General features: G+C 35.6%; 1 protein-coding gene across 5 annotated transcripts in view; it reads right to left on the bottom strand.

Moving 5' to 3' along the window:
* Positions 1-284: 284 nt before the first annotated feature.
* The window catches only part of ODF2L (outer dense fiber of sperm tails 2 like), a 38,143-nt gene continuing 19,812 nt past the window's right edge, over positions 285-18,615 (bottom strand). The window contains exons 9-16 of one of the 5 annotated variants that reach the window (XM_046645783.1): positions 18,228-18,363; positions 13,383-13,493; positions 11,974-12,078; positions 9,666-9,824; positions 8,233-8,318; positions 7,986-8,148; positions 5,560-5,685; positions 290-3,230 (exon numbers count right to left, since the gene is read on the bottom strand). In XM_046645783.1, the coding sequence (XP_046501739.1) occupies positions 3,102-3,230; positions 5,560-5,685; positions 7,986-8,148; positions 8,233-8,318; positions 9,666-9,824; positions 11,974-12,078; positions 13,383-13,493; positions 18,228-18,363 (1,015 nt within the window). In that variant the 3' untranslated portion in view covers positions 290-3,101. Of the gene's footprint in view, positions 3,231-5,559; positions 5,686-7,985; positions 8,149-8,232; positions 8,319-9,665; positions 9,825-11,973; positions 12,079-13,382; positions 13,494-18,227; positions 18,364-18,615 lie in introns of all 5 variants that reach the window. The other 4 variants (XM_046645785.1, XM_046645784.1, XM_046645786.1 and 1 more) reach the window with 4 other exon arrangements.

An 18,615-nucleotide genomic window follows, 5' to 3' on the forward strand; every position in this document is an offset into this window, starting at 1 on the left:
ATATAATGGAATTTCAGTTCTAAAAGACAAAAAAATTGAGGACGAGCCCGGTGGCGCAGCAGTTAAGTGCGTACGTTCCGCTTCTCGTTGGCCTGGGGTTCGCCGGTTCGGATCCCGGGTGCGGAGATGGGACCGCTTGGCAAAAGCCATGCTGTGGCAGGCATCCCACATATAAAGTAGAGGAAGATGGGCAGGATGTTAGCTCAGGGCCAGTCTTCCTCAGCAAAAAGAGGAGGATTGGCAGCAGTTAGCTCAGGGCTAATCTTCCTCAAAAATAAAACCCCCCAAAAAAGCAAAAACAAAAAAATCCCACAAACCCCAACACTTTTAGGAACTAAAAAATATGATTTCTTAATTATAAATTCAATATCCAACAGAAAAAGAGAATGACTGCCCTTGAGAACCACATTAGTGGTCAGAAAAATCAGGTGGAAGAAATATCTCACAAGAAACCCTATGACAGGCACCCCGAGGGCAAAGGCAAGTTGCACAGAGGTCAGATCCAGGGGACCAAATGAGAAGGAAAGGAATATGTAGAGAAGTAATAATCACATAAATAATGGAAGAAAACTTTTAGAACTTAAGAAAGTCATGAGGCTCTGAATGTCAAGGATAGAAGGAAAATCCTGCCAGACTTTAGTACTGTGGGACAAGGGCTTTCTGGGATGGTGGAAAGCTGGAAATGGAGACACTCCTCAGGGACACCAGGGCACTGACTCTGGGCTGAGTTTGGTTCACACCCCAGAAGAGCCCAACGTCTGTGCTTAACGTCCACATGGAAACAGTAAGCACAGGGACTGTTAAAGTTCTTCTAGGGTCTAGCAAACTCCCTTTGTTGTCCCATGTCTCTAGCATCTCAGTGCCAACCTTAGGGACTTTGTGATAGCCTTTTCTTTCCACAGTCTATCTAAAACATTGCAAGTTCCAATTTTTAAATGCCATATACACAAATTACTGCAATAAACATTAAAAATATTAAAAAAGAGAAAGTATTCGTAGATGAGGTAAATGCATGATTGTTAAAAGTAACCAATACCTTTATTTATGAAACATATATGAAAGTAGTATGGTCAGAGTTAAGAGCAGAGGCTCTGGACGACTGCCACTTACTAGCTGTGTGACCTTGGGCTGTGTTTTGGTTTCCTGAAAAGTAAATGGAATTAATAGCAGCTGTCTCATCAAGTGTAAAGACTACATGGGTTAATACATGTACCATCCTCAGAACTTTGTCTGGCAAGTAGCGAGGACTCAATAAACAACAGCAATGTTGCTGCTGGGCTGCTGCTGCCACTGCTTGCAACAAGAAAACAGCCTGGTACACAGAACTTTCATTTTGGAGTCAGAAGGCATGAGTTCAAATGCCCACTTTAGTGCAGCACTGGTGGTACAGTGGTGAGCACAGTTGCCTTCCAAATGCCGACTTCTATACCATAGCCATGGTAGTTAATCCCTCTATGCTTACATTTTTTCCTATCTAAAACAAGAATACGAATACCTGCATCTTTCAACTTCTATTCATTTATCCCCAAACATCAATTGAGTCCCTACTATATACCAGGTATTGTGTAGGGGCTGAGATAGAAATATGAGTCAGACACAGTTCTGTCCTCAAGGAGCTCACAGTCTAGTAAGCAATACTCAGGAACCTGTTTCCTGTCACGTGAGTATTTGTTAAGGCTCCTTTCGCCTTAGGAGATGAAGAAAGGACCACAAGGGTCAAGAATGTATGTGTTTCAGTACTACAAGTACTATGATTTAAAAACAAAAACCACAGTAACACTAATATTGTTAGCTAGCAATCATTGGGCAGAAAAAAAATGTGGCCAGTTCCTTACATTATTATTTTGCTATTTTAAGAAAAATACTATGAAGCACATGGGTCATTGGAAAGTAGGCCCCTACAGATGATATAGCAGTCTTCACAGTGAGGGAACCAGAGAAAAGCAGGCCCCCATTTTTGATCAGAGAAGAGGATCAAACATCTTGGGGAGACTGGGTTTTGTTCATAGGCTGGACTGTGTAGTACACAACTTCTCTCTTGAACAATCTTTTGAGACCTGAGTGTTCCTTTGAATAAACAGCTCTCAGCCATTGTCCAAGAGGAGTCACTATTACTTGACCCCTTATCAACTACATCCATTGCCTTCTAGGGTATCCTGCCTTGGCACACAGCATAGGATGGGAGATTACAGGGAACAAGTTCATGGTATCTTCTCTATCTATATCATCCCAATAATAAAGACCTTATCCTAAAGCTTCTTGGTATTAGGAGTGCTTATTTTGATCATCTCATATGAGTTGGCCGTGGAAGGGCTGGGACCAGGTGTTCCCCCTTAAGCTTTTAGTTAACTCAGGAGCTTTAGAACATCTACACTAATTACATCAGATAATCACTAATATAAAATGAAGAACAAAGATACTATGAATTCACAGGAGAGTGTGAATGCCTATCCTTTATAAAGAAACAATGCATGCCAATATATTTTCATCTGTCACCATCAGTTGGCATTTAATAGCTATGACTTCAAATTCTATATTTAAAACCTCACAGAAATTATAATGGCATCTTAGCATATACTTGAAACAAGAGTAAGTACATTGAGACATTTGGTATCTTTATAAAGTATGTAATTATACCATTATTAAAAATTAATATCCAGAATATTTGCCTTTATTATATCTATATAGCACCACAATGAAAAACAATTATATACATTATTTACGATCGTGTATTTGGGTCATAATTGGCCTAGATTTATTACAAATTCATTTGAATGGTGGCTGCAGACAGTCACAAAGAATGATTCGGGCTTCTTTTGTGTGTATGTGAAAAATATTCTAAAAACCAAAATAATTTAAATAGGAATTAAACCAGAGCCAAGTGAAAATTATCCAGCAAAAAGGAATACTAACATCTATCTTGTTTTAAAGTTTCCAGTGGATAATAAAGTATGTTTCAAAATCTTTATATAAAAACTCTAACACTACCACTCATAAATCATCAAGTGTAACAACAGATAGTATACTTGTTTATTTTTTACCTGATCACTTTTTAGACTCATAGTAAAAACTCATTGCTTATAGAAAATAAGTTCAACAATTTATCCAAACATTGTTACATAAGAAGTTTTAAGAAACTGTAAATAATTCTTAATACTCTCATTTTGATTCTCCGACTTTTCAAGAGTCTGTTCTATTTCTTTCAAACATACTTCCTGATGTTGTGCTTTCTAAATAAAAAAAAGAAATAAAGATAATCAGTAATGACATTCTAGCAAAGAACAGAGTCATAATATAAAATTTATATATAAAATAATTTAATACACGATTTTTACTTTTTTCAAAGAATCCTGACATCTGATGTGTTCATTAACTTATCTTACAGTTCACTTGTCTTTAAACCCACAAAACTAAAGCGCATCCACGGCTACCTAGTGATCTATTTAGTGACAGACACATGATCTAGTCTGTGGTAATGCACATTCACTTAGCCCCAAATTATTACATATTTAACATGATTAACTTAACAAATGTGTTTATTTTAAACTGTCATAGTTTCCACTATTTAACAAGACATTTTAATACTAGTTTTTGCCATTTCCTCTGCCTAAAAATTCATATTCTATACCATAAAAATGACTTCCCTGTTTTAAAAATGGACAGACTTCTAGTTTTGATAATATGAACATTTTATTTTTAGAATTCTTAGAATTATAAAATTCTAAGAAAGAATTCTTAGAAAAATAAAAAGAACTCAATATTAAAGGTGTTCTTCATTCAAGGAAAAAGTAAAAACTTAATATATTTTTTAAAATATTCAGTTGCATTTAAATTCCCAAGTAGATCTGTTCACTGAAAATCATACTTTAGATAAAGACAGGCTGAAAATATCATCTGGCTTCCAAATGAAATGTAGGCACCTTATTTCCTTCTCTCAGGTGTTGAGTGATACCTGATAGGTTCTGAAACTGAGTGATGCCCCTCGGGGGAAGGGGGTGGTATGAAGCAATGTGCTAGGCCGGGCTACACACAGTCACAGAATTAATATAGTGAATCTCTGTGAAACATCAATTTTACTCAACAATTTGGAGGGAAAAATATTAATCAAACACACATATTGTAGGGCAGAATGCAAAACCTATATGGACTTTAGCATAATACATGACTCCAAAGACATTTCAGGCTTCAGGAAGGCTGGCCTGGGTTAAGCTGCTGAGGTCACTCTTGGGTCTGTGCATCCACTCTGGCCCCCACTGGGGCACCTGGGCAGAAAATCTGAAGAGGCCTGCTACTGTGGGCAGACACCAGGCTACAATCAGCTATGAGACAGGCCCTCAGAGTGCTTATCGCACAACTGGGCTAAGGCATGTATACAAAATAAATACTGAACTGCTCACTGAGCTAGCTGTTCCCTGGAATGGACAGAACACATGAACTCATTTTCCAGCAATGCCTAAATCTATGCTTAGAATTCTAGATTTTTACTATTGTAAAAATTATCAGGTTTAATAAAACACCAAATCTGAAACCTACGTATTTTGGTAGCTTTGGCAAAGTACTGGTAACACTATAGCAAAACCCACCTGATCTTAGTAAATTTATTTTATTTTTTCAGAGGCTTAATTACACAAAGAACATCACACATACTTTACAACATGAGAAACTGTGATGGTGAGTAAAAAAAAAAAAGTTTAGAAATAAAGGGAAGGCCTGTGCTAAATTAAAAGTGAGAAATGTTTTGTTCTGATTAAACTGCCATGGATCTTTTGATGGTAAATATTAAACTAATGTTGCACGCCAAAAATCATTTAACTTTTGAACCTGGTTTTCAACTTTTAAGACACTTAGGAATGAAAAAAATAGTTTTCATGGAATCTCTGGCTCCTGGAAAAAATAAAGTATAATTATATTCTACGTCACTGTTAAGTAGATAGTTTTAAGTAATTTAGTCACAACTAGTGCTAGATTTCATTGTATCTTATGCCAATTGACTATTTCATGAATATTTAGGAAAAAACATTAGAAGACTAATTAAACACAGCCAATTTGGTATTCTCATTTCATGGCTGAATGGACCAAAGCATCCATCTCATATGCAGATATAATAATACTGAGTATTTACTTAATACCAACTTACTACTTCCTAAAATATAATATTCATTATTCCAGAGAGATAGCAAAATCTAACTCATACTAATAGTTTAAATTGTGTTTATCTTCAAAATTGAAAAGTTCATAAGAGAAAGAAAATAAGTAGATTATATCTGTAATTTTCATTAAGCAGCTGTCATGCAAAAGTAATATGCAGGGGAAGGGCCTGACAAGACTTTGGGGGAAATGTAACAGAAGCAATCAAGGATGCAGGATAATTCTTTGACATAATCCTGACATTTTCATTTTTTATGATTTATATTATTTGTTATTTTTAATACTATCAGTAAAGCAATAGCCCTGATTCCCCTCACTTCGTATTTTAACTGTTTAACTAAGCTACATGGTAAGAATGTTAAATGCTAACTTATTTTTTATGAAAACACATTAAGCCATACTAATACTTACACTGTTCATTTTGCAAACAAGTTGTTTTTGTTCTTCATTTTTCTTTCTAAGCTCAGTTTCCAGATCTAATATTTTAATTTGTAAAGCCCTCTCTCTAGATGACATTTTCTCTATTTCTTCAGAAACCTGTAATTTTCATTAAAAGAGTAAAATAACTAAATGTGCTTTCTTTAAAGTATGATTTAAAGACTTGACATAGTTATTCTGGGCCTCTTTTTTCCAAACACACATTAATTGGATATTAGATAATTTAATTAGAAAATGTTTAAAGATGCTCCATCTTGAGGAAGCACATAGAAGTATGGATACTTCTCTTTGGAGCATAAGTAGCTGCAAAACTAGCTTGAGATAGAAGAGATGTACGCATTTGCACTGCTCTGTGCCAGGTAGGTGTCTTCTCCAATACTATATTTTTATATCCCACTGAGACCAATTGCCATGTTTTACAGTATTTATATTCACCATGGTGTCTAAAGCAGTGGCAGAAAATACAAAGTTCTCATTCAATGCTGATTATAGACTTGGATGGAAAGACTTGGGGGCAGGGCAGGTGATATATACGCTTCACATACACACACACAAAAGAGATTGGTTTTTCATTCATTCACCTCCAAAGTGGACTGAATTCGAGTTTTCATATTTTTCTGACTGCTTTGTTTAGCAGAAAGTCTGGCTCAGCCATGCTCCTCCAAAGATTCAGATGTGTGTGAGCCTATCTGTAGGAATGCTGGGTTGGAGCCACAAGAACAAGAGTGGAGGCAACAAGGAGCTAGTGGGAAGGATTGTCTTCTAACTTCTTTGGACTCAGTTCTAAGTTATTCTAAAGTGATTTACAGAGATTTCTTGTGCAGAAATTCCAAGGGCGATTGTGAGTGAGAGATGTTAGCAGGATCTGAAACTGTGGGAGAAAGAGCCCTCAGGACAAATACCCGTGCCCATGTCAATGTCCCTCAGTGTGGACAGTGGTGACAGTGTAGTGACGGCACTCCTCATGTGGTGGGAACTAAAATTCCACTGTAGCAGGAGAGAAAGGAGAGGGCAGACACATCTCTGGGGACTCCAAACACTTTCAAGAGGAAATCTGAGAGCACTTAGCATTTCCAAAGTCCACTTAGGCTGAAGTCGGGGTAAAGTCACTCTTATTTTCCTCCCAAAGGTTTGTGGAGCTGAGAAATCTGGATTACATTTCTACCACTGGCAGTGTATTTTACTACTTAGCTTTTATTCAATGATGTGTCTTTGAAAGTCTATTTAAATTGGTTTCCCAGAGTTAAAAAAATCAAAATATACACATATGACACTTGTGATGTAAGGAGGCACATTTCAAGGTATCAGATTTTATCTGACTCTTGTGAAATTGCCATTAACAGGCATGGGAAAGACCATAGGTGAAAGAGAGTTTAGAGGAAAAGATTCAGAGTTGGGTGTTGGACATGTTAAGTTTGAGATGCCTATGTTAAGTGGAGATGTCAAGTAAGCAGCAGAATATATGAGTCTAGATTTCAGGGGAGAGAAAAGTCTGGGGTGGAGACACACACCTAACAGTCATCAGGGGATAGATGATCTGTTTTTAGCATCATCAATCCTATGAGAAGACTCATCATCCCCATTTTCCAATTAAGAAACTAAAGTTTAGAGAAGTAATTTGTCCTGGGTCAGGGTATAATGTGTCAGAGCCGTAATTCAAATCCAGTTCCTGTTGGACTCCAAAGCCCACCTCACGTCAAGATTACATTTTCAAATCATTTGACAAATTTACCTCTTCTTTGAGATCTTCCTGAATCATTTCCCCTCACCCCCAGGTTGAACTAACCATGCCCTCTGGTGTACCCTGTACCCTCCCTCTACTGTAGCACCGACGTGCTGGATGACGTCTGTCCGCATGTCATCTCCCTACTGAACTGTGAGTGTCCTGAGAACTGAGGCCAGGGCTTACTCGTCTTTGCGTCTCAAGCACTAGCAGAGTGCCTGACACACAGTGAGATATTTATTAAATGCTAACCAAATGGATTTAACTGGAATTTAATTCTTGCAAATATTTATTCAAGCAATAGTATTTGCCAAAAGAAAAGGGAGCTGAGCTTTACAGCTCACCAGATCCTGATCAAAGCCAAAAGGTTCAATAACTTGCACATTCACTTTGTTTTTATAAAAGAGGGGGGAACTCCTTTAAAGTGTTTTCCATCTCTGCCCTTTACCCTGACACATCATCATTTATCTGGTGAAGTAACTCTGGACCAGTAATATATCTATTTAGCTCCAAAAGGGAAAAGTAGGTAAAAAAACAAAAATGTAATTGCTCCCTTCACCCTGTCATCAGGATAAAAACAATAACTGTAGGTTTCGCAAGATGAGATATTGTCTGTTTAAAAAGATGACTCTTTGGTAAACTAATTAAAAAGTTTCTAAATAAAGGCCATCTGTACCTTTTGTCTTCCTTCTTCTAAAGCAGCTTCCAGCTGTCTGGCCAATGCTGTATATTCTGCAGATTTCTCTTTAAACTTAAGATTGCTTTGCTTTAGACATTCTTCTTGGTTTGCCAGCTTCTTTTCAAGCTCTTTATTTTCCGCATCCATCTGTTCTAATTTTCTTTTCACAAAAAACATATATTTTAAAAGTATTGTGCATATAGAGAAAAGTGTAACACCAATTTTAAGTCACTTTAATACTTACTGTTTAAGATTTTCACACTTCAACTGAATAAGATAATTTTCCTCTTCCAGAGAAAGCTTTGTCAGAAGATTGTGATTTCCATCAACCTAAAAGAGAAAAAAAAAGTTTCCTTGGTTGTTTTCTTTATAATCAACTTTCAAAGAAATCTATATATGTTGTTAAAAAACAAGAGAATATAAATATTATTATTATTACTGATACACAGAGAGACACCAAGAAATATTACATTGTTAAGGCATAAGTTCTTAAATTCTTGGTTAAGTTGAAAAAACTATGTTGCCTCATGGAAAATCATCTACTAAAATTTTTTTGAAAGACGAAAGATGGCAATTAAAACATTCTGAACAATGTTTTATTGAAAAAGGGGATTTAGTAAGTCAATGTGAAGGTTTTAAACAATATTAATCTCCTATTGTTAGATACTTATTAGGGTTTCTCTTATAGTTTTCCGTTTCACCTAAAGATAGGGATTGATAATTGAATATCGGTGAAGTTGTAACTATGAGTAAAAACCATATTTGTGAGAAGCAAAATAAAATAAACAAGTAAATCAACCAAAGACACACTTGTCCATACTGAGACAATATTCTTCCCATTGCTTCAAAAGCTATACATAAATAGTTTTTAAACATCTTTGAAAATAAAAAAATTTTTTCTCATAATTTCAATTAGTAATTTAGGTTATCTATGTAATTTGACATTTTCCTAGAAAAATCTCTTCTCAGGAATTTAAATTCAGTAAAATTTTATTTCCATGTTTTTAAAAACAGGATATAATTCCAAATTAAAATCCAGAGTATGTTTTGTAAGCGACACGGAATCAGTCCTTAAATTGTTTTGTAAATGAACAAAAAGACTGACTACCATCCTTGGGCGCGCTTCTTTGGGAAAAAGTAATTAACTAAAAAAGTACTTATTCAGTGCTTACTATGTGCTAGGCATTGAATTAGGAGATGGCTATGTGGTGACTAACAGGGCACCCAGGATCCCTATTTTGATGAAGTAAAAAAGTGTTATGTTGAAAAACGTAATTTTTGTTCAAATAATAATCCAAATAAACTTGATGGCACAATTCTAATCAAAATAAATTCTAATTTTTGTAAGGTAAATTATATTAATTTACCTTATCTTGACATAAAAAAATACATATGTAAACACAGTATCACTTCTTTCATGCTATTGCCCTGTCCTCAAGTCTCTAAATATAGATTTGTATGGAGAAACTAAACCAGCGATTTTATTTACCAGTTTTTCACCATAAAATACTAGATTGCAAAATATTATTATAGTATCTGCATGAAACTGCTATTTTATCAACTGATTTAGATGAGAGTAAAAAAATCAACCCCTGACATGAGTGCCCTCAACTGGTGAAATCATTCCTAAACATTTCTTTACCACCTCTAGCAAAAATCAGAACGACAGCTGGACACCTGGCCCTGCAGCTCCCTAACGGTGTGGGCCTGGTCTGCACATCTCCCCTGGCAGTGCTGCAGACTCTCCTGACACTCCCGAAGCCTCTGCTCCGCCGTCGTCAAGGAATCGCGGATGCACTCTAACTCCTTCAGATGAGACTCCATCTGGCCTCTCATCTGAGTTGTGGCATTAAGGAAACAAGTGCAAGATCACACATTCAGCATTAACATTTCTACTATCTTAAACACTAGATATGACTGTAATATAATAAGTATTTTAGGTATAATGTTTTTAAACAAAAAGATTCAACTAAATAAATATGAATAAACATTAAATTAGACTCTGCTAAATAAGAACATATAACTCAAAAGTGGGGTGAACTTCAGTTTTCAAAAAGTGTGTTAAGCAAATGAATATAGTAATATTAGCTTGCAGGGAGAATGTTTAACCTACTGAGGAAAGCAAACTTTATTTCTTCTTTTTTTGAGGAAGATTAGCCCTGAGCTAACATCCGCTGCCAATCCTCCTTTTTTTGCTGAGGAAGAGTGGCCCTGAACTAACATCTGTGCCCATCTTCCTCTATTTTATATGTGCGACACCTGTCAAAGCCTGGCTCAATGAGCTGTGCACAGGTCAACGCCCAGGATCCGAACCAGTGAACGCTAGGTCACTGGAGCAGAGAGCACGAACTTAATCATTATGCCACTGGGCCGGCCCCAGGAAAGCAAACTTTTTGAATCCTGTCTTTTATATTCAAGCATAGATGTTACTAATAAAGCTGGTATGGCAGTTTTCTACTGTCCAGCCATCATTCTAAAGTAATTGTCCCTTTTTATCATTCAACCTTGTAACTCAGGTATTTCAATTACAGTAGCCTTGCTACACTCATCTTAGACCAAATCAGTGGGGTTTACTGTATATTATTTCAAGACGGCTAATATCATCAGGCATCAATAGATGTAATTTGATCATTAATGTTACTATGAACAAATCTCTCTAATTTTATCTATATTAATCTCTTTGGTTGCTGCAGTTTCTCAACGTGGCACTTTTGTGGAGATGTGACAAGAAACAACACTAAGAAATGCTTGTGCTGTTAATTAAAAAATTACCAGACATATGGCATTCAGGCTGCTCATGGAGAGGAAAACGAGAGCTAGACTCTAACACCTAGAGCTACTGTGCAACATCTGGCATTCTTGATCCCAAAGACACAACTAGGACAAAGCATCCCTCTGAGTCTCCCAGCACCTAAGAACCTGCGAGAAAACCAGGACTTAAAGGAGCGGAAAAAGGAGAGGAAGGCTTCATTTTAAAAAATGACCTTTCTGGTTGAAAATCAGTAAGAAAATATTGTGACCTCAAAGTATTTAAAAAACACAGGCTCCTGCCCCATCTGCTTTCAACAGGTCTCTTAATAGGCTTTTATTTACAGTGCTGCCTAGCAGAAAAGGGACATTTGCACTGGTATGTCTTCTGAGAAAAAGGGATGAAGAGGCATGAAATGATGCCTCCTCTGGTCTGCTAAGAAGAGGTGAAGAGAAATTCTCAGAAAGCAGTAAGTTGCATGATTGATGGGCTCTTTAGCTTTGTTTAACCAGCAGAACGCCTGCTCCCGCCGATCTCTTCTTCGCTGGTGCCTCACTTTGACTTCTTAACCCCAAGACACGAGGACAACCCAGAGACAGCCACCTCATTACACTCAGTCAGAACTGTCCAGTGACATCCCATGACCTCTCCGGCCGGGAGTTAGCATCCGACGACTTTCACTGCTTCCTTACCAAAACATGAAAAGACCCAAAAAAGGATACGGTTTCATTTAAAAACTTAAAAATATTCACAAAAACATCATAACCTGCCAATACTGGCCTTCCCCTCATTCTGTTGCAATAGGGTGAAAAAAGGAAACAATACTGGGTTTTTTTAAATGATGCTATTTTTCTTCCACAAAAACATTTAGCAGAGAATACTTGGTTTTTTAGACACAAAAGATTTACTACTAGGAAAAAAGGTGAGACTAAAAATGACAGGCACTCAAGTTTGCATACTTATGGTTATTCAAGTCTGCTCTTGTATCACAAAAATTAAACATTTATGCTATTTTCCAAATATTAAGAAAAAAAGTAAAAAACATTCACACAAACAAACAACATTTCAAGCCTGGAAGAAACATTATTTCCTCAGAAAACAAACTCCTACAGAGATTGACAACAGATAATTCCTAGTTCTAAATGAGATAAACTGACAAACATGAAAGAATTTGTGTAATATGCATAAAATACAAAACATATAAACAAAATACTATTATTTAAACGTCAAACTCACCTTCTCTAATTTTTTACTTTTGTTTTTTGTTATTAGCTTATTTTCATGTAGTAAATTTTCACATCTGCTTTTCACCATTTCAGCTGCTTCTTGCAACTTTTGTATCTGAAAATAAAATATATTATTAGAGTAAGATGTATTATTTCATTATTAGGACCATAACGAAATAAAAAGCCAAAAATTTGAATTTTCAATTTTAAACAAATAATTAGTTCTCTATCAATACCTTCCTTATGTTTATCTAACGTTATCCCTTCTTTAAGTATGGGAATCACTCAATGCTCTATGCTAATCCACAATCCTTTTATGATTAACCTGTCTTTTCCCATCAATACTTCTAGACTCTTCACTGGAACTCTGAATATTAGAGATCTTCATCTGCAGGTCAATGTCACTTTAAAGAATCAGACTCCCATACCAAACTAGCTCCTATAGCAATTATTTTATCTTCCATATCAAAATCTGCTCAAAAAATATCTGACAGAGCACTTTATACAAGGCCCAGAGCCTATAATATGGTAACTCATCCACAGAATTCTTGCCAAAGGATTAAACCCAAACAACCAGCTGGAACACCCAGATAACGTTCTTGTTAACACGTCCCACAGTCCACCACAGTCTCCATTCTTACCTCCTGATGACTGCAATATTCCAACTGGAGGTCTCAACTCCATTTTCCCATCTAAACCATCCAGATGCAGCCCCTTCCTATTTACCTACACTATGCCCACCTTATGTTTTTACCTTTAGTTCATTATTCTGTAATTCAAACACTCTCTCCCAATAAAGTTTTATTTATTGACTAGTTTATTGACTAGCTCTTTATTGACTAGTTTGTTACCCATCATTCAAGGACCTGCAAGAGTCTCATCTTTCTCATGAAGTTTTTCTTGAACACTATATTTCCAAAATATAAGCTTTTCTATAAATTAACATTGAACACATGTTCTATTCCATCTGTATTGTCATATGTTCTTTTTCAGGTCTTTCATGTGAGTAAATCTGAATTATACTTTCCTTATTTATTGGGAAATAGGGCATATGGGGCTTTAATGACCCTAGAAGGGAGTCACTGTTCCAAAACAATACCATTAAATATAGAAGATAACAACTTTAACCAAGATTAATGAGATTATGCATAAGGTTTACATTACACCTATATAATTAATTTTAGATCTACTTTTAGGAATATCCAATACATACACAGACAATGTTTGAATAAAGGATCAGCAGAATCATCTATTTATAAAAGTATTTGGAACATTAAGAAATATTTGGGACATATCATAGTCTATCACAAAATAATAGCTCTACTTTTCTTTATTTCTGTCTATTTAGATCATAAGCAAATGTGGTATTTTAAATTGTCTACCAAATTTAACAAACGTTAAAATAAATGCAATGGTTACCTGAGTTTTATACACTTCAATAAGAGTTTTCTGTTGTTTTTCTACTTCTTGCAATTCTACGAGTTCATTTTCAACAGAAACGATCTCGTCCTTCAAAGCAGCAAGTGTAGTCTAGCAAAGAATATATAAATAGATTTTATAAATCATTAGAACTCATTTGTACTTCATGCTATAGGATTATGAAAACATAACTCATTTATCAACAAAATCATAAAATACTTTTTTTGACTGTATACAATTACTAATCTAAAAAAAGAATTTCAAAAAGTAATACCTATGAACAACGTTAATAAGAATTATTCAAGAAATGTGTTTTTGAAACTTTTAAAATTTACTGACAAAAAAAGAGTTGGGGGGCTGGCCCGGTGGTGTAGTGGTTAAGTTTGTGCACTCCGCTCCAGTGGCCCAGGGTCTGTGGGTTCTGATCCCAGGCATGGACCTACACACTGCTTATCAAGCCATGCTGTGGTGGCATCCCCCACACAAAATAGAGGAAGACTGGCATGGATGTTAGCTCAGGGACGATCTTCCTCACCAAAAAAAAAAAAAAAGAAAAGAAAAAAGACTTGGAAAATAGGAAGACCATGTTTCTGGATGGGAAGACTCAATACTATTGACAGATAAGATTTTTTTCCAAATCAATAAAACTTTAATGCAATTTCAACCAAAAGATAACAGTTGGAGGAAGAGGGAATATGACAAAATTAATTTAAAATTCATATGGAAAAATAAATAGAAAAGATTAATAAAAATTTGAAAAGAATACTAAATGGAGAATCTCAGTATGTATTATATATTAAAATGTATAAAGAACTAAAATTATTAAAATACTAAATAAGAATACAGAGATCGATGGAACAGAAAAAGAAAAATACACACACTAAAATTATATTTAGTATATGACAAGGGTTGGATTTTTAAATCAATGGGGAGAATATGGATCAGTAAATAATGGTAATAAGACAACTGTTTACTAGGCAAAAAATAGATTTGCCTCTACCCCACATTATTTTTTTATATTTGTTAAATATAAAAAATAAAGCTTTAAAAATTTTCACAGAAGATCCAGGTAAAATTTTATTTGAGTTTAGGATAGCAAAAACCCTATTAGGCATAAAGCCAAAAGAAGATACCGAGAACTGTACGTGTCTGAGATTTTACCCTCCAAGTTTATAAGTTAGCCTAGCGCAGTTTCTTGGATGCTAGCAGAAGATATGAGACTTCTGGGTCAGAGACGCAGGACTTTATTACTCACTGCAATAGCAGTAGCCAGATGTCAGAATGTGTGTTAGTCTCCTAAGCCCCAGTTCCCACAGGGCAACACAAAGAGGGCCAGATGATACCTGTACATGCAGTCAGATAGATTACAGAAGAGCAACCCTGAGTTTAGGGAACCCAGATCTCTTAAAACAGCCAGTAAAGCACACCTATCCTGCAGTAGAATGAAGCATTGCTACCTTCCAAGGATGTTCATTATAGAAACACCCTTGAAAAGACAGTCTGGCTTATAGGCAGTCAGTGCCTCTGCTTGCAAGATGTGCAAAAATGTGAGAGACTCCCAACAGATGCCATAAAAGAAAAAAAATATGTCCAAAATTTCATAGCCCCCTCAGAAAGTCTGAAGCAATCAAAATGTGAAAAAAGTAACAAATTATGACAAAATATAATATACAGCAAGTTCTTATATATTAAGAAAAAAGACATACAAAAGATAATTAGTAAGTAATTAAAAAAGGCAGAAATGTAAAGGATCAATGAATACATAAAGAAATATGTTTACTAGTTATTAAAAAATGCTCTAGGCACTGGATATTTTCTAGTAGTGAGAAAAAAGCAAAAATTCCTTCCTTCATGGAGCTTACATACTTCATGCATAGACAGAAAAAACAAGGGATAGATGGACAAAAAACAAGAATAAGAAATAAAATATATCATACATGAAAGCAGGCTAGGAATGACAAGCTGGGGCTGGGCCAGGGAGGCCTCCTGAGAAAGAGACTTTGGAGCAAACAGCGAAAGGAAGCATGGCTCTTTGAGAGGAGAGAATTCCTGTAGACAAAGGCAATGGTGGGGAAGGCCCAGCCATTAGGAGAAAACAGCAAGAAGGCCCGTGTGGCAGAAGGGAGAAAACAAAGGGGAGAGCGCAAGGTGAGGTCAGAGAGAAAAAGGAAAGCCAGATGGTGCAATGCCTTGGAGATGTTTACTCTATTAACCAAGATATCACTGGGGGGTTGAGCAGAGCAGTGACACGTCTGACTTACATTTTTATAGGAACTACTCTGGTGCTACACTGAACGCTAACTGCAGGGGCAAGGGCAGAAGCAAAGGGAAGAGTTAAAAAGTCACTGTGACGACGAGAGATGGTGGCTTGAACCAGGGTAATGTAACGGCAGTGGTCCTGGAGAGAGGTGGTCAACTTCTGGATATATTTGAAGGCGATTTGCTGACAGACTGGAAGAGTGTGTAAGAGAAAGGAGTGAAGGATGACATCAAGTAACAGAAAGGATGACTGCCATTAACTGAGATGAGGAAACTGTAGCATGAACCATGTGGGGGCATACAGGAGCTCTACTTTGGACATGGTAACTTTGAGACACCTATTAAATATCCAAGTAGGCAGTAAAATATATGTCTGGAATTCAGGGGCAACGTCTAGGCTAAGAGACAGAAATTTGAGAGCCCACAGGGTACAGATGATATTTAAAGCCCAACATTAGATGAGGTCAACTATCAAATGTGGAGAGATTTGTTTCAAAATTGCCTAGTATGGGAAAAAGTATAGGGACCCATTTATGATAGGTAATTTGGAAATATATACCAGCAACATTAAGAATGGGTCTCCTTTTTGACCATATAATTCTACTTCTAGAAGTTTATCCTCAGATATGCAAGAAGACTCAAAGAAACTATCCACATTTTTCTTTATTAGCAAAAATTGGAAGTAGTCCAAAATCCCAAAAGTTATATATATGCTAAAACAGTCACTTTAGTTATCTTTCAGTTGTGAAGTTACAGGTGATTTTTTACTTTTCCTTTGTGATTTTCTGTTTCTCCAACTTTCTATAATCAACAAATAGAACTTTATAACCCTCCAAATAAACTTTTTTCGTTTTAATAAAGGAGGTCACTCGGCCTTGGAAGCAATATCAGCTAGTTTTTTTTTCATCTGTAACTTTAAAATCTAAAATTAATCTAAAGTAATTAAAAGTAACAAATTAGACCATCTAGGCAATTTTACATTGTAAATAACATATGCGAAACATATCTAGATTTTTTCCTTAAACAAAATCCATAGAATAATGCATTAAAAATACATGTTTCTGAATTAATACAACATGATAAGATGTAAACTTTAACTCAATGATTTTTATATCTATGTGATTTAAAATAATTCCATTAACATGTGATTAAAAACTAGACATAATTAATAAGATATCCTTCTAATCTTTTCTCTTTGAAGGATATCAAGGAAATTAAGAAAATAAACATAATAAATAAAATTGCTTCCTCTTCCTGGATAAAACATTTTAAGGATTCAGTCAATAAATATTCATTGAGAGCTAAATGTATGTCACACCTTCCCTGGCATCCTGTGCCTACAAAGATGGGAGTTTATAAGGAGAGACTCACCCTATTTGAGAAGACTTTGTGGGGAAGCAGCATTTGAGCTGAACTTTAAAGAAAAAGGATTTAGATACTGAGAAAAATAGCATTCTACACCGTAAGAATAGTAAAATTATAGGAATAGATAGAGGAAAACATGAACAAAATGCAGGAAATAATGAACACTCATATTTGGCTAGAGCTCAGGATAACTAGAAGACTATATTCCCTAGTCTCCCTTGCAGCAAGGTGGGGCCACATGCCTAACAAGTAGAAGAATCGAGTGGTATGGAATTTTCAGAAGTTTCCCTAAAAGAGAGGAGATGGAAAAAAAGAGGGAGATAATCCATCTTTTTTCCCCTCCATCTTGTTGCTTGAAACTTGACTATTATTGGCGAGAGCTCCAGCAGCCATTTTGGATCATGAGGATGGGGGTCACAACCTAGGAATGGCAGAGTAGAGAGGTAAAAAGAGGCTAGGTTCTGTGATGCCCTATCAGCTTTGAACTGTCGACTCTGGCCATCTTTTACATAAACAGATTCTTTTCCGTCTTCTATTTACTATCTGCCAAAAAGAGTATTATGGGACTGAAAATGATGCCATGAGACTTTAGTAAAGTCTCACCTGGTTACTTGTATCGCTGATTGAAAACTCAAATTTATCTTTTTTCTCAGAAAGTATGAAAGTTTCTCCCCCATCTTTTCTCTGGTACACATACAAACCAATCACCCCTTGGATTTGGTTAAATTGGAAAATTCTTTCTGGTTATGAAGCAGCCAAGAACATACTTTCTGGTTTCAAACAGATCAGGCCTGAGGTTATATTCTATTGTAACGATGACACCTAGAAATAATCTCATGCATTAAAGTTAATGTAACTGTGGATGATTCACTTAACTGCTAAAATTGGAGTCAATAATTTTTTTTGCATTGAGGTACAGTTGTTCAACTTCATAAATCTTACTTAATGCTGCTGAAAGTAATTTGAAAATGTATCTGTGTATACAACTATAAACATTTAAAAATCTAGTTACAAATGTGTGTATTCATGTGCATACACAGGCATGTACATATAAAGTTTTAGAAGTTACCTGTTATAATGATACTCTAATACTCTGAGAAACATAAAAGACAAAATGATATAAGAGCACTTTTCTAAACATGCTGTTATTTGAAGCTACTTTTACTAAGTAGACTAGGTTGTCATTACACAATCATGCACACACATGCAGACACAAAGTACCTCTAATTTTGTATTCTCAAGATTCAGAGTTTCATTTTCATCTTCAATTGACTGAAGTTTTCTAAGAATTTCTTCACATGAATTTTTTCCATCGTCTTCCATTTTCTTCAGGTCTTCCAAAAGAGTACTGATTTGCCTTTATAAAAGAAACGATATATTTTATAAAAGTCATAGAAGTTTTCATTCAACTTACACATTTTAAGTGTGTTTCTGAAATTATTTTGTTAGGGTGCACTGTTTCAAAAGTTAATAGAACTCATAGAACAAGTGAAATAGGAAGCAGTAATCTATACGGTTACTTGAGTAACTTTGATTAGAAATAATTACTCATTGATGATGCCAATGAAAATTTACACAACATTCTCTTTGCTATTCAATAAAACATCTA

This window comes from Equus quagga, chromosome 18 (assembly GCF_021613505.1).
Source record: "Equus quagga isolate Etosha38 chromosome 18, UCLA_HA_Equagga_1.0, whole genome shotgun sequence".
Lineage (NCBI taxonomy): Eukaryota > Metazoa > Chordata > Mammalia > Perissodactyla > Equidae > Equus > Equus quagga.